Here is a 20,273-nt window from a genome sequence, read left to right as displayed (position 1 = left end):
ATTTATTTATGTATTTATTTTTGGTTTGGACAATCTACTTTGAAGTTCAACATGTAAGTGAATTTTTAAAATCTTTAAGTGGATATCAAGTGTGTTGATGAGTGAATTGGCAGGAATTAGGAAGGGGATGCTTGAATGACTGACGTTTGAGAAACACTGGACCACATTCATTGTTTTTGACGAAATAAGCCCACTCACTGTGTAAGCACCTCGATGGGGTTTTGACAGAAGACACCAGCAGGACTCTTGGTGCTCCACAATTAACGTCTTTCTTATGGCTTCCATCAAAACCCTCTCTCCACCTCCAAGCCCCAAACCTGTTTCCAAATGTCCCATGGGGACAACTCAGGAGGGGTTTTGTCTCCTTCGTTCACTGGACATTGATTTCTGTCCTTTCTCCTCTTTTCAACATGGCCCCAGAGGGTCACAGAAGCTACATTCTATCCATAGAGACCATCACACTAGCAGGTGACCCAATTCCACCGCTTACTGTCTCCCTAGGTCTTTTACACCCTTTTTGCAGACAAGGCGGGTGCACTTGCTCTTCTCCATTCCTGAAACACCTTTCTCAACTCTTCACACGCCCCAAGCTCTCTTATCCTCAGGTCAGGAAAATCATCACCTTCTTCATGGGACCCACACTGACGTGCCCATCAGATAAAGCCCGATAACCAACAACCGCCACTGATCCTTGCCCATCGCCCTGCTTATTTCCTGCACAGCACTCTCCACAATCTGAAAAGAGCTCTTGACTCACTTACTTTTGCGTCATCTATTCTTTTACTAGAATGTCAGCTCCACGGTGGCAGGGACCTTTCCTACTTGTTTCGCTGAAATATCCTCAATGCCTGGAAACAGTGTTTTGCGTGGCCAAATGAAAAAAATGAATGAATGATCGGATGTGTAATTGTATACACCTATAAAAAGCAGTGACAATCACTGTCTCCTCCTGCTTAAAAGGTTCAAACGTCCTCATTCATTCATCCATTATGCATTTTTTTTCATTGAACAACTACTATGTCTTAGACTTTCTTCTAGGCAGCGTGGGTAGAGTAAAACAGAATGAAGGCGTCTCTGCCATCATGCTGCCTACAGTCTAACAGGTCAGAACAAGCACAGCAAAAGTGCTCTCTACACCCTCTGGTGCTTAATAAATATATATATAAAAAAAGGAAATTAACAAGAGAGCAATCAGAAGTGGGATCCCAGGCGATAACAGAAAGCAGTCATCTTTTGCTCTTTTTCAGCCGAAATCAATCAATCAGGGCCACGATATGAAGGTCAGAAACAGCTGTGAAACTCCTACTCCCCAAACCCTTTCAGAAGCCAGAAAGTTCCAACCCCATAAGCCCTTTCCTAACCCTATGCAGGCTCAGGAATGGAATTGGCGGTGGGGGGGGTGGTCCTTCGGAAAACCCTTTCTCCAAGAGTTTCTCCCAGCCGGGTCCGCCTGCAGGGTCTCTGCTTACTTCCCCAGCTGGCTTGTGCTCAGCGTGGTTGAAGGGCCAGGGCCAGGGCCCTCCTGAGCTATTGTGCCTGAGAGCTGACCCCATCTGACACAGCCCCTCTGCACGGGGCCAGGCTAGGCAAGCCACATTAGGCAGGCAGCCACAGAGGAGCTCTCAGCCCAGCAAAGTTCTCTCAGGCAGCGCCCGGAAGGAGGAAACTTTATTGATGAATGGAACTTTCTTTGCTTTTCTTCATTGAATTAAACAGCACACTGGGACACCTCTCCTCGTCCATTAAAAAGGTCTCTACATATGGGGCAATTACTCCCACACTTTGTCAGCTCTGCCTCATTCACTGGACGACATCTCCTGCGCATCATACAGCCCCCTTAGGCACAGACGAACCAACCTGATTTTGTTTACAATGCTGCAATTTCTCTTCCAGAAGACTATTATTTGCCTGACAAACTACACCGTTTTTATCCAGCCAATATGAATAAACAGCATTATGTTTTCTCTTGGGGGCAGAGAGCCTGGTTAAATGAATCAGAAAACCCTAAAAAAGATTGTCTACCCTCAGTCCATCAGCTACTGGACAATTACTCAAGGGCCAGCTGTAAGGAAAGCAGATGGCATGAGCACTAATAACATGGGCTTTCTCTACTCGGGCAAAGGCAAAAGCGGCCGGTTGTATGTTCTGACACAGAAACCGCCGCGAAATGGCAGACAGAGCTGCCGAATGGCGCAGGACTCGGGTCTACGGACTAACACATGCTTACAGTTTTCATGAGTGAATGTTGGATGAAACAGACTTAAGGCAGAGGCAGCCCAAGTAACCCTACAGTCAATCCCCCGTCACAGATTCCTCAAATGGAAGAAACAGAGGGTGAACCCTAGCCCACCTGAGATAGGGGCCTTATCTGGCTGATCAGAGCCCAATAATTCATGTCTTTCCCCCTTAATTGGAAAAATCGGAGAAACCAGGAAGATTGGTTACTTAACCAATTTACGACATAAGATCTCTCTAGAAAGAGACAGAGGGTCCTAGGTTCTAACAGAGTCACCCAGGCCTGGGAATTTGCTCATTCCGGCCACTTAAATTCCTTAAACAATTCAGACATGAGGATAATCTATCCTGATTCTTTTCTGCATTATTGACACTATTGACTCCCCTCAATCTACAGCACGATCTAATAAATCAACACGGGATTAAGCCAAGAAGAAAGAAGGTGATAAAATGCCATTTGGTCCCCTATAAATCATCAGACTGAGCAGCACTAGGTAAGTAAGTAAGATGAGAATTGAACTTTTCTACGCAGCCGTAATTGTTACGGCCTCCCTAGCGCCTCCCAAATTTATAACCGCGGCAGGTGCATGGGGAGGGTGGTCCCCCCTCCTACAGCCGCGGTGTGAGAGCCCATCTTCCTGGCGACTCTCAGCTGAGATCCACTTTCTAATTAAAGACAGAAAGGGTTGATATGCAGGTTTCAGTTCAATTGCTTTCGATCTGAAGATGTCCGTAGTGAGCAATGGCTTCATTTACCAGAAATTACCCTTTGTACAAACCACTTCACTATTTAAAACAAACCACATGGATCATCATTAAGTGGGAAAAATGACCAATCTTTGGATATTGACAGTGGCATGGCCCACTTTACAGGCCCCCTTTCCCCCCTGCTTTTAATGTGGATTTTAAGCATTTGACTTGTTTTTAAATGTAGGCTGATAAAAAGGTTCTGAGCGAACAGGATTTGACAGATGAGAAGCTTTCTTAGAACGGGACTGGGAGACATGGGTGGGGGCTTAGGAACAGGGAAAATGAAGTTAATATGCTACTTATCCTCTTTCAGAGAGTTAGAACTCAGTGTGAAACAGCTTGGGGGAAGTCTGGCAGCCAGTGTGCATCAGAAAACAAACCTCGTCTGCTGTGTCCGTAGCCTCACCGTACCTTACCGATATTCCCTGTGACTTAGGATGGACATCAAGCATCTCTAGATTTTTTTGTTATGAGTGTGTGTAGTTGTTTTTTCTTTCTCTGTGAAAAACGAAACCTATACTCTTTTGACCCAGCTTGTAGTAAACCCCCAAATTTGGAATTTGTATTTAGAATTTTCCCTCCAAGCAAGACTGTCGAAATGGGTACCCACTTTGGAACTCTGGGCAGATTCCATATTGGGGAATGTGTGAATTTGAAGTTCACCTGGGAGAAGAAGACTCACCACCCAAGAAGACACCAAACAAAGCCACTGCAGTATATCAAGAACAGCGGCTGAAGCAGAAACTTTCCCTGGACAGCAAGATTGAACCCAGCTGCTACAATGCCTGCCTGCCCCTTCCATCTTAACAATGGTCTACAACCATAGGATACATGCTCTATCCTAGAGGGATACAGATGTGGGTATATATGCATGTGATGACATCACTGGCCTCAAGATATAAATGCCAGATGGACTATTCGACATGATCCCGTCTTACAGTTCCGAACTGTAGTAACATCTCTGATGTTAAAAGAGAGGAGAAAGCGGAAAATAAAGAAAGAAATTGTAACTGTAGGAAAATACCCATCTAAAGTAGAGTCATTGGGAAATAGGAATCAATGAAATGGAATAAGTCAAATAATTGAAAGACCAAAGTCGCCTCTTCTTTGGCCTGAATAAATAAGTTCTTTGTGGCAAAAGGGTTATGTCGTTTTCACTTGGTCATTCAGGGTAGACTTGATGCTGAGGTATCCCAATTGATTTTTGCTTTTATGAGTTGTCTTAGGAACAGATCTGGGAGGGTTTAGGAAGAGAGGTGAGATGTCAAGGCTGAGGCAAAGACAGCAATCGGAAACTTCGTTCCAGGAAAATATGTTTTCAGGAAGACGCAGTGGCCCCTAATCAGAGTCTGTGCATTTAGAAAACAGAATGATAAAGCCTCCAAAATAAGAGAATTGTGTCTTCATTATTTTCTTATGTAATTAGTGATCTGAATGACAAAGACTCCTGAAATATGCTTATTTCTAAATAATAATAAAAGAAAATGTTTCCAGTGAAGGTGTCCTTTATCAGAGATATTGCGTGATCCAGCCATCTGATCAACTTTGAAAGTATAGATTAGCCCTCCTATTATCAGAATTAAATAGAGATACAGCAATAGCTACAGATTAATAGCAGAGAGAAAACATAGTGGCGATGTACTGATAGAAGACATATAGATTGTAGCAGTAAGTGGTTTGTGGAGATTGAACTGTTTCACACCCTTCGTCAGCCAATTGTCTGGACTGCTAAATAAAAGCAATGACACGAGACTTCTACACAAACTGTCATGCCAGCAGTGGCTAGGAGACATGACCTGAAGGTACAACTCTTCCACCCTGACAGTGAGCTTTTAGCAAGGTGGGATGTATGGCTGGAAAACCTGATTCTCAACCAGACAGGCAAAAATACATGTCTGCCTGTACTATACTTCAGGCATTTAGTGAAACTCAGAAAAAATGCACATGCGTGCGTGTGCACGCGCGCGCGCACACACACACCGCATTCTGACGCTGTATGTCAGCATCACCTTATCAACACTTTCGCTGAAAGCATTACAAGCCCTTTTAAGGGATGGGGTGCATTCCACAGTACATTTCAAAACCCACCTCCATCTACCGCCATATGGAACCACAATGCTGATTCAGTCACTTCTAAATACTTGTGATGGCTGCCAACATTCCCTTTGAGCCTCCCCTTTCCAGAGCAGGAGTGCCCCCCCCCCCACACACACACACTGGAAGACACTGCCTGGCTGATGTTGAAAACCCCTGCATTCATCCTAGATACTTGTCCTTTCCATGGCAAGAATAACCTCTCAAAGTCACAGTCTTCTTTCCTAAGTTGTGCCCACCCCCCCAAGCAAACCAATTTAACAAGCTAGAAGGAAGAAACATGAATTTATTTTAAAAAAAAGAATCATGCACAAAGAAACTGTGGGAACATTGAATACTTACAGCATTTTACTTGCTAGGTAATGCTTCTCCAATTGGTTAATAAATAACATGAAAGAAGTGAATACGGTAGGCAAAAGATCAACTCATATTAACAATTTGATTAAATTCAACTGAGGCTTAGCATCTGTAAAAAAGCTTATTAGGATACTCTTCTGGTGGGTAACTGGTATAAACACACACACACACACACACACACACACACACACACACACACACACACGCACTCACAGCAAAGGCACAGAAATGGTAGAAGCAGATGAATCATATCATATGCTACCAATAGCCTCTTGGGAAATGTTTCCTGGCACAATTTACTTAATGACAAATGGGATAAAACAATATTTAAAAGGATAAACCAGTTCCTAAGATATTAAAACGACGAGAAAAAATAAAAGGTTGTTCTCAAAAAGACTTGAGATAGAAAATACGCCTAAGAAATATTTTCTGGAGGCAAACGACTTGATAACAAATTACCCAAAATGTTCAAAGCAGAATCTGGACATTTTGTGAATACGTAGAGTCCTAAAACACAGGTTGAAATTGAGGGTCTTTGGAGAAGGAGGCCCCTTGGAACACTTGTAAAGGAAGTTCAGTCAACTACAACCACACACAACGCACGGTACTCTTGAAGGGAATCAATCGAAAAACAGATAAAAAGATACAGTCAAATTAACTCTTCACAGAGCAGGACAGTGACCCTGGGAAGGGAGGATTCCCGTCTGCATGTCAAGATCCTTCTAACTCTGTCGTTCACATCCACAACCCCTGCCCAGCGAGACAGAGCTGGGCTTGTCGCTCCACAAGGCAAGGCTGAGCTGTTTCCCAAGCCCTGGAACCAACTTAGGCTGTAGCCCTACTAGTAAAGAAAGAAAAAGAGACAGAAGGTCCGAGGGAAACACCCAGAGAAAGAGAGAAACATAATGCGAGATTCTGAAATATACACAGAATGGAAAATAAAACGCAGAATCCCTCAACAAGACCGTTAAGGGAGCGTGGAGGAGGAAAAAAAAAAAAAGCCTTTATACATGCCAACAAAGACACATCCTAAACCCCTCGCCTTCATCACAGCATTTCCAGTGAGTTTACAGGCAGATTCTGGGGCTGACACCCTCCAGAAACCCAAAGGCTCAGATCCCAAGCTGACGGAATACAGCACAACCCAGACAAACTTAAGAAAACAAAAATACTCAGCACATACACACACACATATATATGTTTTTGCACTCCTTATTAAAACAGTTGAATTAAAACGCGAGGCACCCAAATGCCTCCACAAAGATCCAAACTCTTAGCATCAAAGAGGTCTTAGACTGGGGATGGTCACCGGACGCACTGACACGGGAAAGATTCGAGTAAGGAAAATGCAGTTTGCAATTTTAAACTCCCGGTACCCAGGCTCAGAATCAGGCGTTCAAAGTATCCAGAGAGCTGCAAAAAACAGTTGGGCGCAGAGTGCCCGGGGTCCACGGAGGACTAGGGTCTCCGATCCACCCCTCCCGTCCAAACGCAGGACCCCCCTCCCCAAACCCATCCAAGGTACCAAAGCGCATCCCAGCGACGCGGGTACCCAGTCCGCCGAGCCCCGGGAAGCAGCCACCGAGGGAAGACGCGCGCCTTACCTGCTGTAAGTACATAAAAGTCAAGGCACACGAGAGCTGGGGACACATGCCCACGTTGGGGAGCGCCACGCAGGTGGCCCCCGTCAGAGGATGCTGCATCGTGTCTCTCTGGCGCCCGCCGAGCACGAGTGGGGACGCTCGCGTGCAATCGCGCCGCTCTTTGCCTGGTCGCTACAATTTTTTTTTTTTTTTTAATTTTGCTGATTATCTAAGTCAAAACCCAACCCGGTGGCTGTCTCCCTTCTCTCTCTCTCTCTCTCTTCTCTCTCTCTCTCTCTCTTTCTCTCTCTCCCTCCCCCCCCGCCGCACCCCGCGCGTCCGTCCCTCCTCCCTCGCTTTCCTTCCCTTTGGGTGTGCTAGATCCCGGCGTTCATCTGCCTCCAACTAAGACACTTGAGAGGGCCGGGAAACTATTTTGTTCCCTTCGTGGCTGTATCGTTTTTTCTGGTTTGTTGGTCCTGCTTTCTGAGGCCCCTCAAAGTGGAGGGTGTCCCCCGCCCCCCGCCCCCGTGAAGATGACAGAACAAGCAAAGGCAACTTCTGTGAAAGGTACAGGGGGGCCGATGCCCTCCTGTAGATGCTGAGCAGTGGGGGCGGAGGCGGGGGGAGGCTACAGCTGAAGGCTAGAGAGAGGGAGGGGGAGAAAGGAGAGAGATTTAGACTCACACTGAGGCTCGCTCCGCTGCTGCTACTGCCGCTGCTGCCTCATTTGTCAAATGGGTCCAGGGGCAGGGTTTTTGGTTTTTCTTTTCCCTCCCCTTTGCTTTTTTTTTTTTTTCCAAACGACTCACCAAAATTCAAATTGTGTCTGCTAAACATCTCCGCGGGGCGGGTGAGGAAGCCAGAGAGCGCCTCACATCGCCAGCACCCAGGCGAGCTGGACAATTCATGCGACTGCCCAGCTGGGACCCGGAGTCTTAGATTCGGGTGGCGGCGGTGGGTTTGCCCGACTCGGTTGGCAAATAAACACGGAAATGGGATTCCCCCTCGTAGGAGTGCTGAGACGACGCTAGGGGCTGCGGGCAGGGGGGAGCTGGGGCTGCCCGCGCCGGAGGCAGGGCGGAGAGGCGGCGACGCAGCCCCGGGCGTTCGGGGCGCAGCTCTCGCTCAGCACCTCGCCCTGGCCGGGCAGGCGGCGGGGAGCGCGCCACCCAGCCCCGGGCCTGAATGGGAGAGACCGCCCTGGCTGGGGCTGGCGTGGAAATCAAGCCTGTTGGACTAACACGCCAGCCCTGCGCGAGTTCAAGGGGGGCTTCTCCCGGCCTAGGATCGCCGCTCTTCTCACGTTATAAACGCACAGGGTGGGCAGGTCTGGGTCTGAAAAGAGACGACTCCATGGGCTGCAGCGGGCAAATGACAAGGGTTTATTCATTTCATCTTTTTCCTGCCTGGCCAGCCCTCCTTGGCCACATCAGCATTCCACCCTTGCAAAGGGGTCTCCCCCTCCCCTTTATTTTATGAAGTAATAATTATTCATCAGTAGATTTCGTTAGTCTTTATGCAATAAAATAGGATGTGATCTGCAAATCAAAAGAAAATATTAAGACTCTAAGGAGTCCTTGGTCCCTACGGGGCGGGGGGCGGGGGAGGGAAAGCACGTTCTTGGCAGCAGTAAAAGCGTGATCAGGGATAGTAGCCATATTTTGTGATATAGATTTTGACCCGGTGATTGGATTTTCTTTTTCAGAGCAAGAGGCTTGTCTGAACAGCATCTTTTTTTGATTGTTGGGTTCCCTGCAAGAAGCCTTGCAGGGCTGGGGGCTGGGGGCACCACTCTGAAGGACAGAGTGACAGGGGCACCCTTGGGGAGGAGCATTTGGGACAGGGCTGGGGACTGGCCACCAGGGGCATCCCCAGTGACACTTCTGTGAGGCTCGAGGGGACACTCAACCAAATGACAGTTTCTAGGCCATCGGCTCACAAGGCACAACTCACTTTGCAGGCTAATCAAAATGCTTTCTGAAGAAAAGGAAATTAATTATGCCACAGCTCCATTTTTTGTTGTTCTGTCTTGAGACACCATCGATAATACAAAAGTCTTCACTCTGTCAAACACTAGGTCCCAACCAGGCTGTTTCTTTCTACTCCTCACCTTGCAAAACCAATTTCTCCAACACCCTGGGACTCACACATCCCAACAATTTAGAGCGGACACAGTAGGATGTTAAACCCTGAGCAGAAGTTGGGCTGCAGGATTAGGGGAGAAGAGCCTGGTGTTTTACACTGCTTTTTTTGAGGGTGGGGAAGTGGCAGTGGTTATTTGAAAAAATCCCTGCTATCTGTTGTCTCACATTCATCAGACAAGGTCTGATTTACAAATAAACTCTTTCTCTTTTTTCTGTCTTCTTATTTTCTGCCTGTTTTTATTTCATTTTTTAAAAAGATGTTGCAATTCACAAAATCAAAGGGAAAACCACCCCACAAAACATATACGGAATAAAAGTCAAAGATTCTGCCCTTCCAATCCTTCCTCTCTCCTTCCCATCCTCTCCTGTTGCCTCAAGCAATTTGCTGTACTGACAGGGGTTCACCCTGCTTTCCTTCATTTTTTTCCCCCCTCACTGGCATTGGAAAAGCCTGCAAATGCCCCAAGAAGAGAACAGAATTTTCCCTTCAGCTCATTTTCATAAGAAACACGATAAATAATACATGGCACTTTAATAAGACCTTATCTGAATCGTTTAATGAAAAACAAATACATTATGTAAGGAACCAATAACTGTTCTTGGCTGTACTGAGCCAACACTGGGTTTCTGGTCCGTTTTCTCCCCAAAGTTGAAAACTCTCAGTGGTGACTGGATTCCCACAGACCCATTTTACAATAACGGCTCATGCTTCTCTCCTTAGACAGGTCTCCACAGTCAGGCAAACTGGAAATCTGCAAAGGGAAATGGTGGAATCTGGACCGTGTAAATGCATCCCAAAATGATTCGAGGCCAGGCTGCATTCTCTGGACAACCAAGTCCAGAACATCCCTGCACAAGTGCATGAAAACTGATTCATGCAAACATGATTACGCACACAAACAAGTACACAGACCATCAACACGGCATAAAGGATGGGGCAGGAAAGATTTTGCAGTGGCTATTATCAGCAGACTGTTAATCAGGAACACAGCGTCAGATTACCCCAAATCAAATGGTAACGCCCTAGCTGCAACTATGGCTCAGTGAAAAAACCCTGCTAGCCTTTTAAGCAGTGTCTGGGGATGGTGAATTTGAATTCTATCTCAACAGAGACTGGGAAAGAGCCACATCAATGCTACTAGCTCCCAAACGATTCTTCTACGTCAATAAATGGGAGACGTGGGGGAAAGAAAATACCCTTCTCTCTTCCTACAAAGGGTCCCTGGGCACTCAGTATCACTTGAGCGTATATACTGCGTGCACATTCAAGGGCTACCCTCCGGACTTTCAGCTACAAGAACCCTTCATTGAATGTTTACCCTGTAGGAAGCAGAGAGAGTGCCGGAAAACCAGCAATGAACAATGCCATCTTCAGATGAAACTTCCTCGGGCAGAAGGCAACTGTTGCAGTTTTAATGTGACCCACACAACAGTGTTTGCAACTTTTTCCTTCACTCAAATTTGCCAACTCTTCAAAATAATAAAGGAAATTGTTTTTCTTCCTTTTGTCTCTTCCATAATCCCTTATTCTAACTTCCTAAGGCTGTCAAAAAGGCAGGCATTTAGCTAAAGGAAGATCTTCTACGGGAGTTGCTGTGCCTCAGAGCAAGAAAAACCCCAGTTAGACAGAAGGAAGGACTCCTTGATCTTAAATGCGATTATCCCTTCCGGGGTTAGCTCCATGACGACGTCGAGAAGTGGCTGAGAAGTATTTTATTCTCACTTCCAAATTTTGATACAGGCGATGACATATTCTGAATCTTCAGGAAAGTGAGAATGAAAGTCTCTGTAGGAAACTTTGTTATTTATGATCTCTATCACAAGTACGTTGAGTCACCTACTTGTTCAAACATTTGAATGATATTTAGTGAGTGTTGGTCACACTCAGGCACTGGTCTGGTCCCTAAGGCTGTTTCAGTGGGAGAAGGCGAAGATTCCTGACACCATACCGTTTACTTTCTGGTGGGGCTGTCATTAACCAAAGAACAAAGATAAGAAATAAGTCGATTGTACAGAATATAGAAGCTGATGAGTGCTGTGCAAAAATAAAAGATAGAACAGGATCAGGGAAGCCGGGACACCAAAGATAAAGAGGGATGGGCAGGTCGCAGTAAACACGGTATAAATGTGCACTCGCTCTGCAAATGCATTTGGATAACCAACAAGGACCTACCATATAGCACAGGGAACTCTGCTCAATATTATGTAACAAGTGGGAAAATAATTTGAAAAAGAATAGATACATGTATATGTACAATGGAATCACTTTGCTGTATGCCTGAAACTAACACAACATTGTTAATCAACTATACTCCAATATAAGATAAAAGGTTAAAAAAAAATGAAAAGCCTCCTTGCATCCTCACCCCTTCCACTCTGATTGCCAAGCCCCAGATTTGCCTAATATATTAATTCTGGAGCTCTCATGGCTCAGTCTACGAAGAGTGGTGGTGGGCAAGTTTTTTCCTACCGATGACCAAAAATGGGCAAGATTCCCACCTGCTATGTTGTCCATTTGCAGTGCAGGGTTTAATACAGTGTCTGACATATTGTAGGTACTCAGAAAATACTGCATTAGTGGATGGGTGGATGGATGGATGGGTAGATAGGTAGATGGACAGATGAATGAATTAATACAACAGCAATTTGGAGCAAATGACCTCTAGCTATCTCTTTCTGCTCCAGGAATCCATGGATTCTGAGTTTTATTTATTCTTTTAGCTCTCTATATTAAGCTGGCTTCTTGGCCCCTAGGATGAGGTCTCAGTCCCTGATGATCCCTCCAGGCTACCCTGGAGAAGCCCTATTTCTCAGACGGTTCTTTTGGCAAAGGTGCCCCCACTCCATGGCACGGAGTTGGAAGGTGGAGCATTCAGCAGTGCTCAGATAATGAGCACGGCGGTCTTGTTTCAGAGTAAAGGGCTGTGTCTGAGGCAGAATGGATTCCAACCATTTAGAGACAATTGCTTTGCATGTAATCACGGGATTGAGGCTGGAGATCAGAGCCCACTTCTGAGTCAAGGACCCTCAAACTCCACTAGCTTTCCAGCCTGGGTGTGTGGTGTCAGTGCATTCAAGTTTAAAAGAACAGAAACCCCAGTACAAGGATGCTCAGTTCATAACTAGCTGCTACCACCCAAGCTCTTTTCAAAATTATATTGGTTGTTTAGAAGAGTTAACTACGATCCTTTGTCCACAAGATGGACATCAATTAATAAATAAAATCAACTAATTAAAAATAAAATGCCTACCAGTACTACCTAGAATCGATGTCTCTGTGGAGAAATGGGTAGTCTCAAACACAGATGGTGAGAGTTAAAACTGGTACAGTTCTGGAGACAACAGTTTGGCACTTACTCTCAACATTTTAAATATGCTTATCTTTCCACCGAATTATTCGCATTCTAGATATCCATCCTGCAAGAAATACCTGAGATGGGCACAGAGATACATGTACTGGGATAATTTTTTTCCAGCATTGCTTGTAAAAGCAAATGAGCGGAAGCAATAGACGAATGGTACAACACAGTATGACGCACACCTACCGTGCAACTGTTAGAAAGAACGAGGTACCTCTAGGTGTCTTTCCTTGGAAAGATCTCTACGGAAGATCTTCAAGAAGTTTCAGGGCACAGATAATCAGTTTTGTATGTGAAATCCAAACCACACCAAGCAGAGAACCACAAGCACCTCACAATCTCTTTATGCACGTGTGTGTGTTTATGCACACGTGCACATACAGACCTACACATAGGCATGTGTGGATGTCTGAACACAAATACACATACATACACACATGTGAAATGCATAGAAAAGGATCTGAAAAGATACAAGTCAAGTGGTAAATCTGCTTACATCTAGAGTAATGAGGCAGAAAAGGGAGGTGGGGGGACTTTCAATCTTTACTCTATAAAGATGTGTGTTGTTTGAATTGTCACAAGAATGGATTTGTGCATGACTTTTATAATAAAATTTTTAAAAATTCTTCTGCTACAATTACTGCCACTACTTCTATTATCTTTGTTCTTACGATGAAGAACTCGGGTTATGTGTTCCTAAGGAGTACTTTTCTAAATGGTGGTAAATTTTCCTGGCTAGTCCATAAAAACCTGCTTAAACACACTACCAAGGTGGAATATTCTAGATACTTACAGCCACAACAAAAACGGGAAGCACACATACCTTGGTAGCTGTACAGGATTCCAGAAACTTAGAACCTCATTTCTGTTTACAACTTCACTTCTTAGAGACAAGGTTTTCAGCTTCCCTGAGCAGAAATGAAAACAAAGCACCAGCCCCAGCATTGCCTCTGGTGCCAAGGCTGCTGAGAAACAGACCCACAGGCAGGAAACCTGAGAATGTTTCCGTAGAAAATAAGGGACAGAATTGGTTTGCAATCTCTAGAGTGTCTGATTCTCAATCCCCCCACTTCCTAGGTGGGGTGGTTTGTCTTTGTACCAGGCCTAGCATGTAGTTCAGGGAGATCTTTATGACTTAGCGAATGCGTTTCTTGTTTTCTGTTCCTGCTCAAACACCTCTTCCCTGCAGGCCCAATGAGGAAGGGGTTCAGGAGGCACAGAAGATACGTCTCTCCCTTTATTCCCACCCCTCCCACTGTAGTCGCCTCACTGGCTGCTAGCTATGGTCCCACAGAGGGCAAGCCTGCAGCAATGGACAAGCTTTCCCCACTGTGTTGGTCTGCTGTGTGCCGGTCATCAGACCTTCTTCATCTGCCTCTCCAACATCATGAGTCTCCCAAAGCTGTCCTGGATTTCAGCCTGCAACCCAAACGAAGGCCAAAGAGTCCCAGGACTCTGAAAATGGCTTCCTGGTCTGCCCCCTCCCTGGCCAGGGGAAGGCTAGGGAGCTCATTGCTGCAGAAACACCATGATTGATGCCCATGGTGGTGTTAGTATCCCAGCTCCCAGAAACACACGACCTGGGTTTATATCCAAGATTTGCCACTTGCAGGATCTGTCCATGAGGGCGTGTAAATTAACCACTCTGAGGCTCACTTCTTTTATCTGTAAAAGGGGGCTAATAATACCTCCCTCACAGAACTGCAGTGATTCTTAGATTTTTTTTTCTCCCTAATTCACGTAATAATTTTTATCACAGTAAAAGTTTAAAAACAATGGACGGGTTGCATGAAATTAACGACTTAAAATTTTTTTTGACCAAGTTAGTATATTCTCTCACACACACACACACACACACACACACACACACACACACACACATACAAACTCATACACACCATCTGCTCTCATCATCATCTCATAAGGGAAAGGGCATTTTGTACCAAAAAGTAAGAAGGACATAATCTCAAAATAAAGGACAGCCCTTCAAATTGATTAAATTTAGGTCTATTAAAATTTTCACTAAATTGCCCTTAATTTTCTCATTTAGCTGCAGTCTGTTGAAAATGTCATTATGGAATCAGATGAATTGGTGGATCTGCATTTGGGAACCACTGAGATAATGAATGTAAAGTGCTTCTTAGCCCAGGCACCAGCACCCCAAGAATCGACCATACACGTTAACTATTGTGGGGATGCTTGAACACGATCAACTGTGACACTCATTAGGTCGGAATAACTAACCTCTTCACCCCCACCAGCTCCTTGCAGCAGAACCAACCAAACACCTTTCTCATTTCTGAGTTCCCTGCACCACGGAGCAGCACGCCTTTCACATGGGAAAGGCTTAATAAAGGTCAGATGGATTGAATTTGCTGGACTCACTTTCCTCAGTGACACTGTGGTTGCAGCCTGCTCATTCAAGGCCACCTGAAATGATGGCTCTGATGGACGATTTGGGAGCTCCTTCTGGCTCCTGTGAGGGCACGTGGTATACTGTAGAGTGGGTATACTGTCTTTTGGAGTCTCACTGCTTGGGTGTGAAGTTCTGGTTCTGCCTCATACTTCTATGGCTGTTATGAAATGTCTATGGAGTTATAAATCCTTAAGACCTCAGTTTCATTCAAAGAGGGAATGATGCTAATTTTGCCTTCCTAAATAGGTTGTTAAAAGATAAATGAACACAATACATGTAACTTCTGAGATTGGTGCCTGCTATCTAGTAACCACTCAATACATATTAGCGACTATGATTATGAATTACTTTTGTGCTCCGTCCCCGACCAGTTGCTGAAAGAGAGATTCCTCTTTTTTTTTTTTTTTTTTTTTTTGGCTAAAAACTACACAAACAAGATAAATAAAATGAATACATTCATGGAACGACTAACTCCAAATGCAGTGGGTTTTTTTTGAGAATTTTTTCATATGACATGGCATTAATATGAAAATCTGTAGACATCACCTTTCTGCCCTGGTCTTCTGAGTACACACATTTTATTTAACCTTGCTAATGAATCAAATGAACACAACCTTTCACATTAGTCTTTGTCAACTAAATTCTTCACCAGCTGGATCTCACAAAATGTCAGGTCTTTTACTGCTTTTTGGAGACTGACTAGGGTTAACACTCGTAAAGAGATTGCTTCTGGCCAGTGTAATATATCTATGTATCAATATCTATCTATCGATCTATTTATCTCCTCACAAAACCCTGTAAGGTAGGTTTTATAGCCCCAATTTACAGAAGAAGAAACTGAAGCTGCAAGAACTATACCCCCTGTCCTGCTAATAAAGGATGGGGGCAGTGTTTTCAATAAGCTCCGTTGAATTAAAAAAGCAGGAAGTATTCTTTCCATCACCATGCTATACCAGTAGCAGTAGGACACTGCTTACAAATCATCATTACCATCATCATCATCATCATCATCATCAACTTATTCATCATTGTTTGCAATATCTAAACCTAGCAAGCACTTCTCTGAAGCATTATTCTTTGTCTATCCAGCTGCAAGATTTCCTCTTCCAGGAATCTATCCTAACCCCAGCTACCTAATTTTATAATATGAGAATTTCCTAGCTTTCTAGTCCCTACTTACTTACGGGAGGAGTAAGTCGCACACCACCCACAGGCTACCTGAAACTCTTCCAAAGAAACAACCCTGCGTCCATCCTCATTTGCCAATACCTCCCTAACGTTAGCCCAGGCAAAAGTGACAAGTTGTAGAGACAGTGTTCTATCGGAGCAGCCAACTGACATTGGGTCAGGAGAGATCCAAGACACACCAGACAGAGCCCCCAACTGAAAAAGACCCAGAGCAAGCAAATACCTTAAGTGCTCACAGGAGCTTTCCTAAAACGATCGGTTCCAGGAGATGATGCTGAGGGAGAGTGCGAAGTTTGACACTTGAGAGGGTGGGAGTCTGTTTCCAGTGCACAGGACAGAATGTGAGAGCGTGGGACAAGGGACAGTAGGCGGTAGAGACAAAAACAGCTAAGTGGTGGTTTCTCCTAATGAACAAGTGGGTGGAGAGGTCTACTTTGGGAAGCCTCCACACGCCCACCCACTCTCTGTGTTGCGGCTTTCTGGATGGAACTTCGAGCAAATTTGAAGGCAAACGAAGCCTGCAGAAGATTCTATTTTTCCTCAGTAATAAGCTTGGCTGCGGAGTTCTTTGACCCCACAAATGCTCAGAAATATTTATCTTTAGGTAACAGGAGTCACCTTCAAACCTCTCCGACTAGAAATGACTTTGCCTCTAACATCTCAAGTCCTGGAATAATCCCTTTTGACCTTAACTGGCCCAAGGTCCTATCCTGGCATGCGGGCAAGAGCTGCCACAGGGATCCTTGGTCCCCAGCAACACTGGCACACCTTCAAAGGCTGGTGATTTTTGGTGGTGACCTAGGAAGGATGTAAGGATTCAAAACAAAACTAGGTTAGTCTGCAAAAATTAGAAGGTCACGTTGCATATGGACCGGATACGGGGTGGAAGACCTTCCTGGTTCTCAAGATCTCCCCTCGACAGATACACAGGCTCTGAAATTCCAAGTCTTAGTCCCCAAATTGCAATTCCGCATTATGGGAAACTCACACTCTTACAACCTCATCTGACCTGTGAGCTCAGGTTTTTATATTCCCTGTCTCTGAGCTCCATCCCAAGAACCCACAGTGAAGCTCAGCCCCTTGTCATATTCCACAACACATCCACTCGCAAAAGGCATGTTTGAGTTTAGTAGACATAAAAACTGTACATGCGTAAGGAAGAGAGAGGATAGGAGAAGTGATATTCATCTTAGAAACATGATTCGAGAAGGATCTGCATGTATCACATCCTTGCAAATGACATTTGGCTATTCTACCACCATCAACTATGATTAGACTCTCTTGATTTCAGACTTTCTCAGCCATGTTTGTATTACCTCTTTCCCTTCCCACTGAGAGCCCAAGAGCAAAGTCTTATCCCCACCCCTTTGTCCCAAGTTTTCTTCTCCTTGAAATGTTGACATCAGTTGACCCCGTGCCCCTGAGGGGATCACCGTCTCACCCAAGTTTGCATCAAGCCATTTTTCTAAACCAAAACAGTACTCCCCAGAGGATGATTTACTATGCCCACTGTTAAAAGAAGGGCATCACCTTTACCTGGTTTCAGATAGAATAATTTGACACTCTTTCAGGCACAGTGGCATGTAAGAGAAAAACTACATGTTTCCCTGGCTGGACCTTCTTAGATAGGTCTGTGGCAGAATTCTTACATGCTCCATAAACATAAGGTCTCCCTTGGCATCATCATTTTGTGCTTTGTTAGGTCTCTTAACTCTTGTATCCCAATTGCCATCACCCTGAACGACCTATTTACTATGATACTCTTTGCACATGGGTGAAGGTTTTGCAGCAGTGGTTGGAAACCACTGCATGAGGAATGATCATGCACCTCAAACCGCTTCCTGCATGTCTCAGTATGAAGGTCCCATCCTTGCTGTTTCAACACCCCCCCAAACAAAATGTTTGCACGTCCTGCTCTTCCTCTATAGACTTGCTTTTTGTTAATAGAAGCATCTCCCTTCCATTTACATAACCTCGAAACCCTAACATCTGCCCTTCACACCTCCCTTTGCTTCTCTGACTAGTCAATCGAGTCCCATATCACATCATTCTTAGCTCTCCCATCTCCCGACTACGAAGTCTCTCGATTTTCCATTGCCGCTGTCCCAGTGCATCCTATTATTCTCCTTAGCCTAGACTAAAACAGAAACAAACAAAACAACAAAAAAAGCTATGTTTTCCTAATTGGTTCCTTTGGTCAGTCTCATTTCTTCCCAAATCACACTCTACACTGATTCCACAGGGAAATTTTAAATATAAAAATCAGGCACGCCCACCTTCTGCTCAAAAGACATCACCGACCCCTCCCACTGTTGAGGGTCTGATAGCAAATGCTTTAACGTGGTCCTGCACCTCTTATCTTGCAACATAACTGGCACTTTCTTTAATGTACCTCCCCCTCCTCCAGATTCTGGTCACCTCGTATCTAGTCTTGTAATTGCATACGCCCAGTGCATATTAATACCTCTCCAAATATATGTTCTCTGGCTGAAACTGCTTTAATGATATGAGCGTACAAATCCCAGAATACCCAATGTGTAATTAAATAAATAAGCCCAGAATGAGACACGCATCTTTGTATGTTCTGCAGTGTAGAGATGGAGATGAGGAGGAAAGCACCTATGTGTGTTTCACTTTATTCTTCACAGGGGCAGTGCTGGGTACATACCGATAGCACTGTTACCCACGAGGATGCCGAAACCCAGGCGGGTTATGTAAGCATCCTTACATGGGATGCTTACATAAGGATCCTTAAATGGGACAGCCAGTGTTGAAGTGAGGTCCTTGTTGGTTTACTGCCTATCTCCTGCCTTCCCATCCTTTGCACACTGGCACGCACCTATTCCATGAGAACTTTATTTTCCCTCTTAATGCTTCATCCCCATCAACTTAGAACAGCACCTGATCTGTTGTAGCAGAGGCTTGTTAACTATTGGTAGAATCAATGAGAAAACTTGGAGATGACAAGTCCTTCTCCACTTCTACGCCTCTGAAATCTATTGGATGCTCACTAATTGATTGATTGATTGATTCATTCATTCATTCACTCATCAGGTATATCTTGAATGTATCCTCTGTGCCAAGCATGGTGCTGGAGATACAATGATCAACAAAGCAGGAGATGGTATTTGCATTCTAAATTAACATGATATTTGGGGGTCATCTGGTTTAAAAAAAAATTACCTTTTGCAACTCTGTGTCAGCATGTGAATCAGCATTTTTGCAATATTCTGCAACAAACTAAAATACTGAAGTGAACTGGATTATGAGGCTAATTGAAAACAATATTACTTATCCATACTCCCCACTTCAAATATTGGTGTTCATCAAATCAGCCTCATTTTCTCACTCATAGGCTTTATAATAAATGTTTCACATTTGAATTTATAAAATTCATCTCCACTCTGCCCCTTTCATCTCTTTTACAAATGGCATTTCATGTAGAATTTCTTTGTAAAAGGATTTCTACTGGTGTAAATGTATATACATATACATATATTTGAGAACCTCTGGTTTCCTGTGTGACACTCACACTCCAGTGTGAGGCTCTGATTATAGGCTTACCCTCCTACAGAAAAGAAAAAAAAGAATTAAAAGGGCATGTTCTGAGGCCACAGAGTTTACGCTGTCCTTATACTGCCTTCTTGACAGTGAACTGGATCATAACAAGAACAGAGGCAGATTACCTGGTCCTGAATCTTGGATCTCTTTTGTCACCTGGGTGACTTTTGGCAAGTTATTTATACCTTCTGGGTCATGGGGTTCTCATTTATAAATGGAGACAGTGTGAGTATCTTTTTCACAATTTGGATAACGTGGGATTATATGTGTAAATTGCTTAGTGCAACCCATAAATGCACTATGTGTATTAGTGTCATAGCTTCGTGGTGATGATGATGGTGATGATGGTGATGATGGTGGTGGTGGTACTGGTGTTGGTGGTGATGATGATGATGCTGGTGATGACGGCAGTGTTGGTGATGGGGGTGATGATGATGATGATGGCAGTGGTGATGGCGTTGGTGATGGTGATGATGATGGTGATGGTGATGGTAAGTGGTGATGGCGTTGGTGATGATGATGATGATGCTGATGATGACCGCAGTGTTGGTGATGGTGGTGATGACGTTGCCTATGGTGATGG

The 20,273-nt window shown here is 44.5% G+C and overlaps 1 protein-coding gene across 16 annotated transcripts in view; it reads right to left on the bottom strand.

Annotated features, from left to right (window-relative positions):
• The window catches only part of RBFOX1 (RNA binding fox-1 homolog 1), a 2,204,869-nt gene that overhangs the window by 381,343 nt on the left and 1,803,253 nt on the right, over window positions 1–20,273 (bottom strand). For 2 of the 16 annotated variants that reach the window (XM_082429029.1, XM_082429021.1), the window contains exon 1: window positions 7,041–7,341. The exons of 8 other annotated variants lie outside the window; for them this stretch is intronic. In XM_082429029.1, the coding sequence (XP_082285155.1) occupies window positions 7,041–7,139 (99 nt within the window). In that variant the 5' untranslated portion in view covers window positions 7,140–7,341. Of the gene's footprint in view, window positions 1–7,040; window positions 7,352–20,273 lie in introns of those variants that run through there. 6 more of the 16 variants (XM_082429015.1, XM_082429030.1, XM_082429023.1 and 3 more) reach the window with 6 other exon arrangements.

The sequence above is a fragment of the Balaenoptera physalus genome, assembly GCF_965194825.1.
Source record: "Balaenoptera physalus genome assembly, chromosome: 16".
NCBI lineage: Eukaryota > Metazoa > Chordata > Mammalia > Artiodactyla > Balaenopteridae > Balaenoptera > Balaenoptera physalus.
Note: the sequence above shows the minus strand (reverse complement) of the source record. Positions and strands in the feature narration are given on the sequence as shown.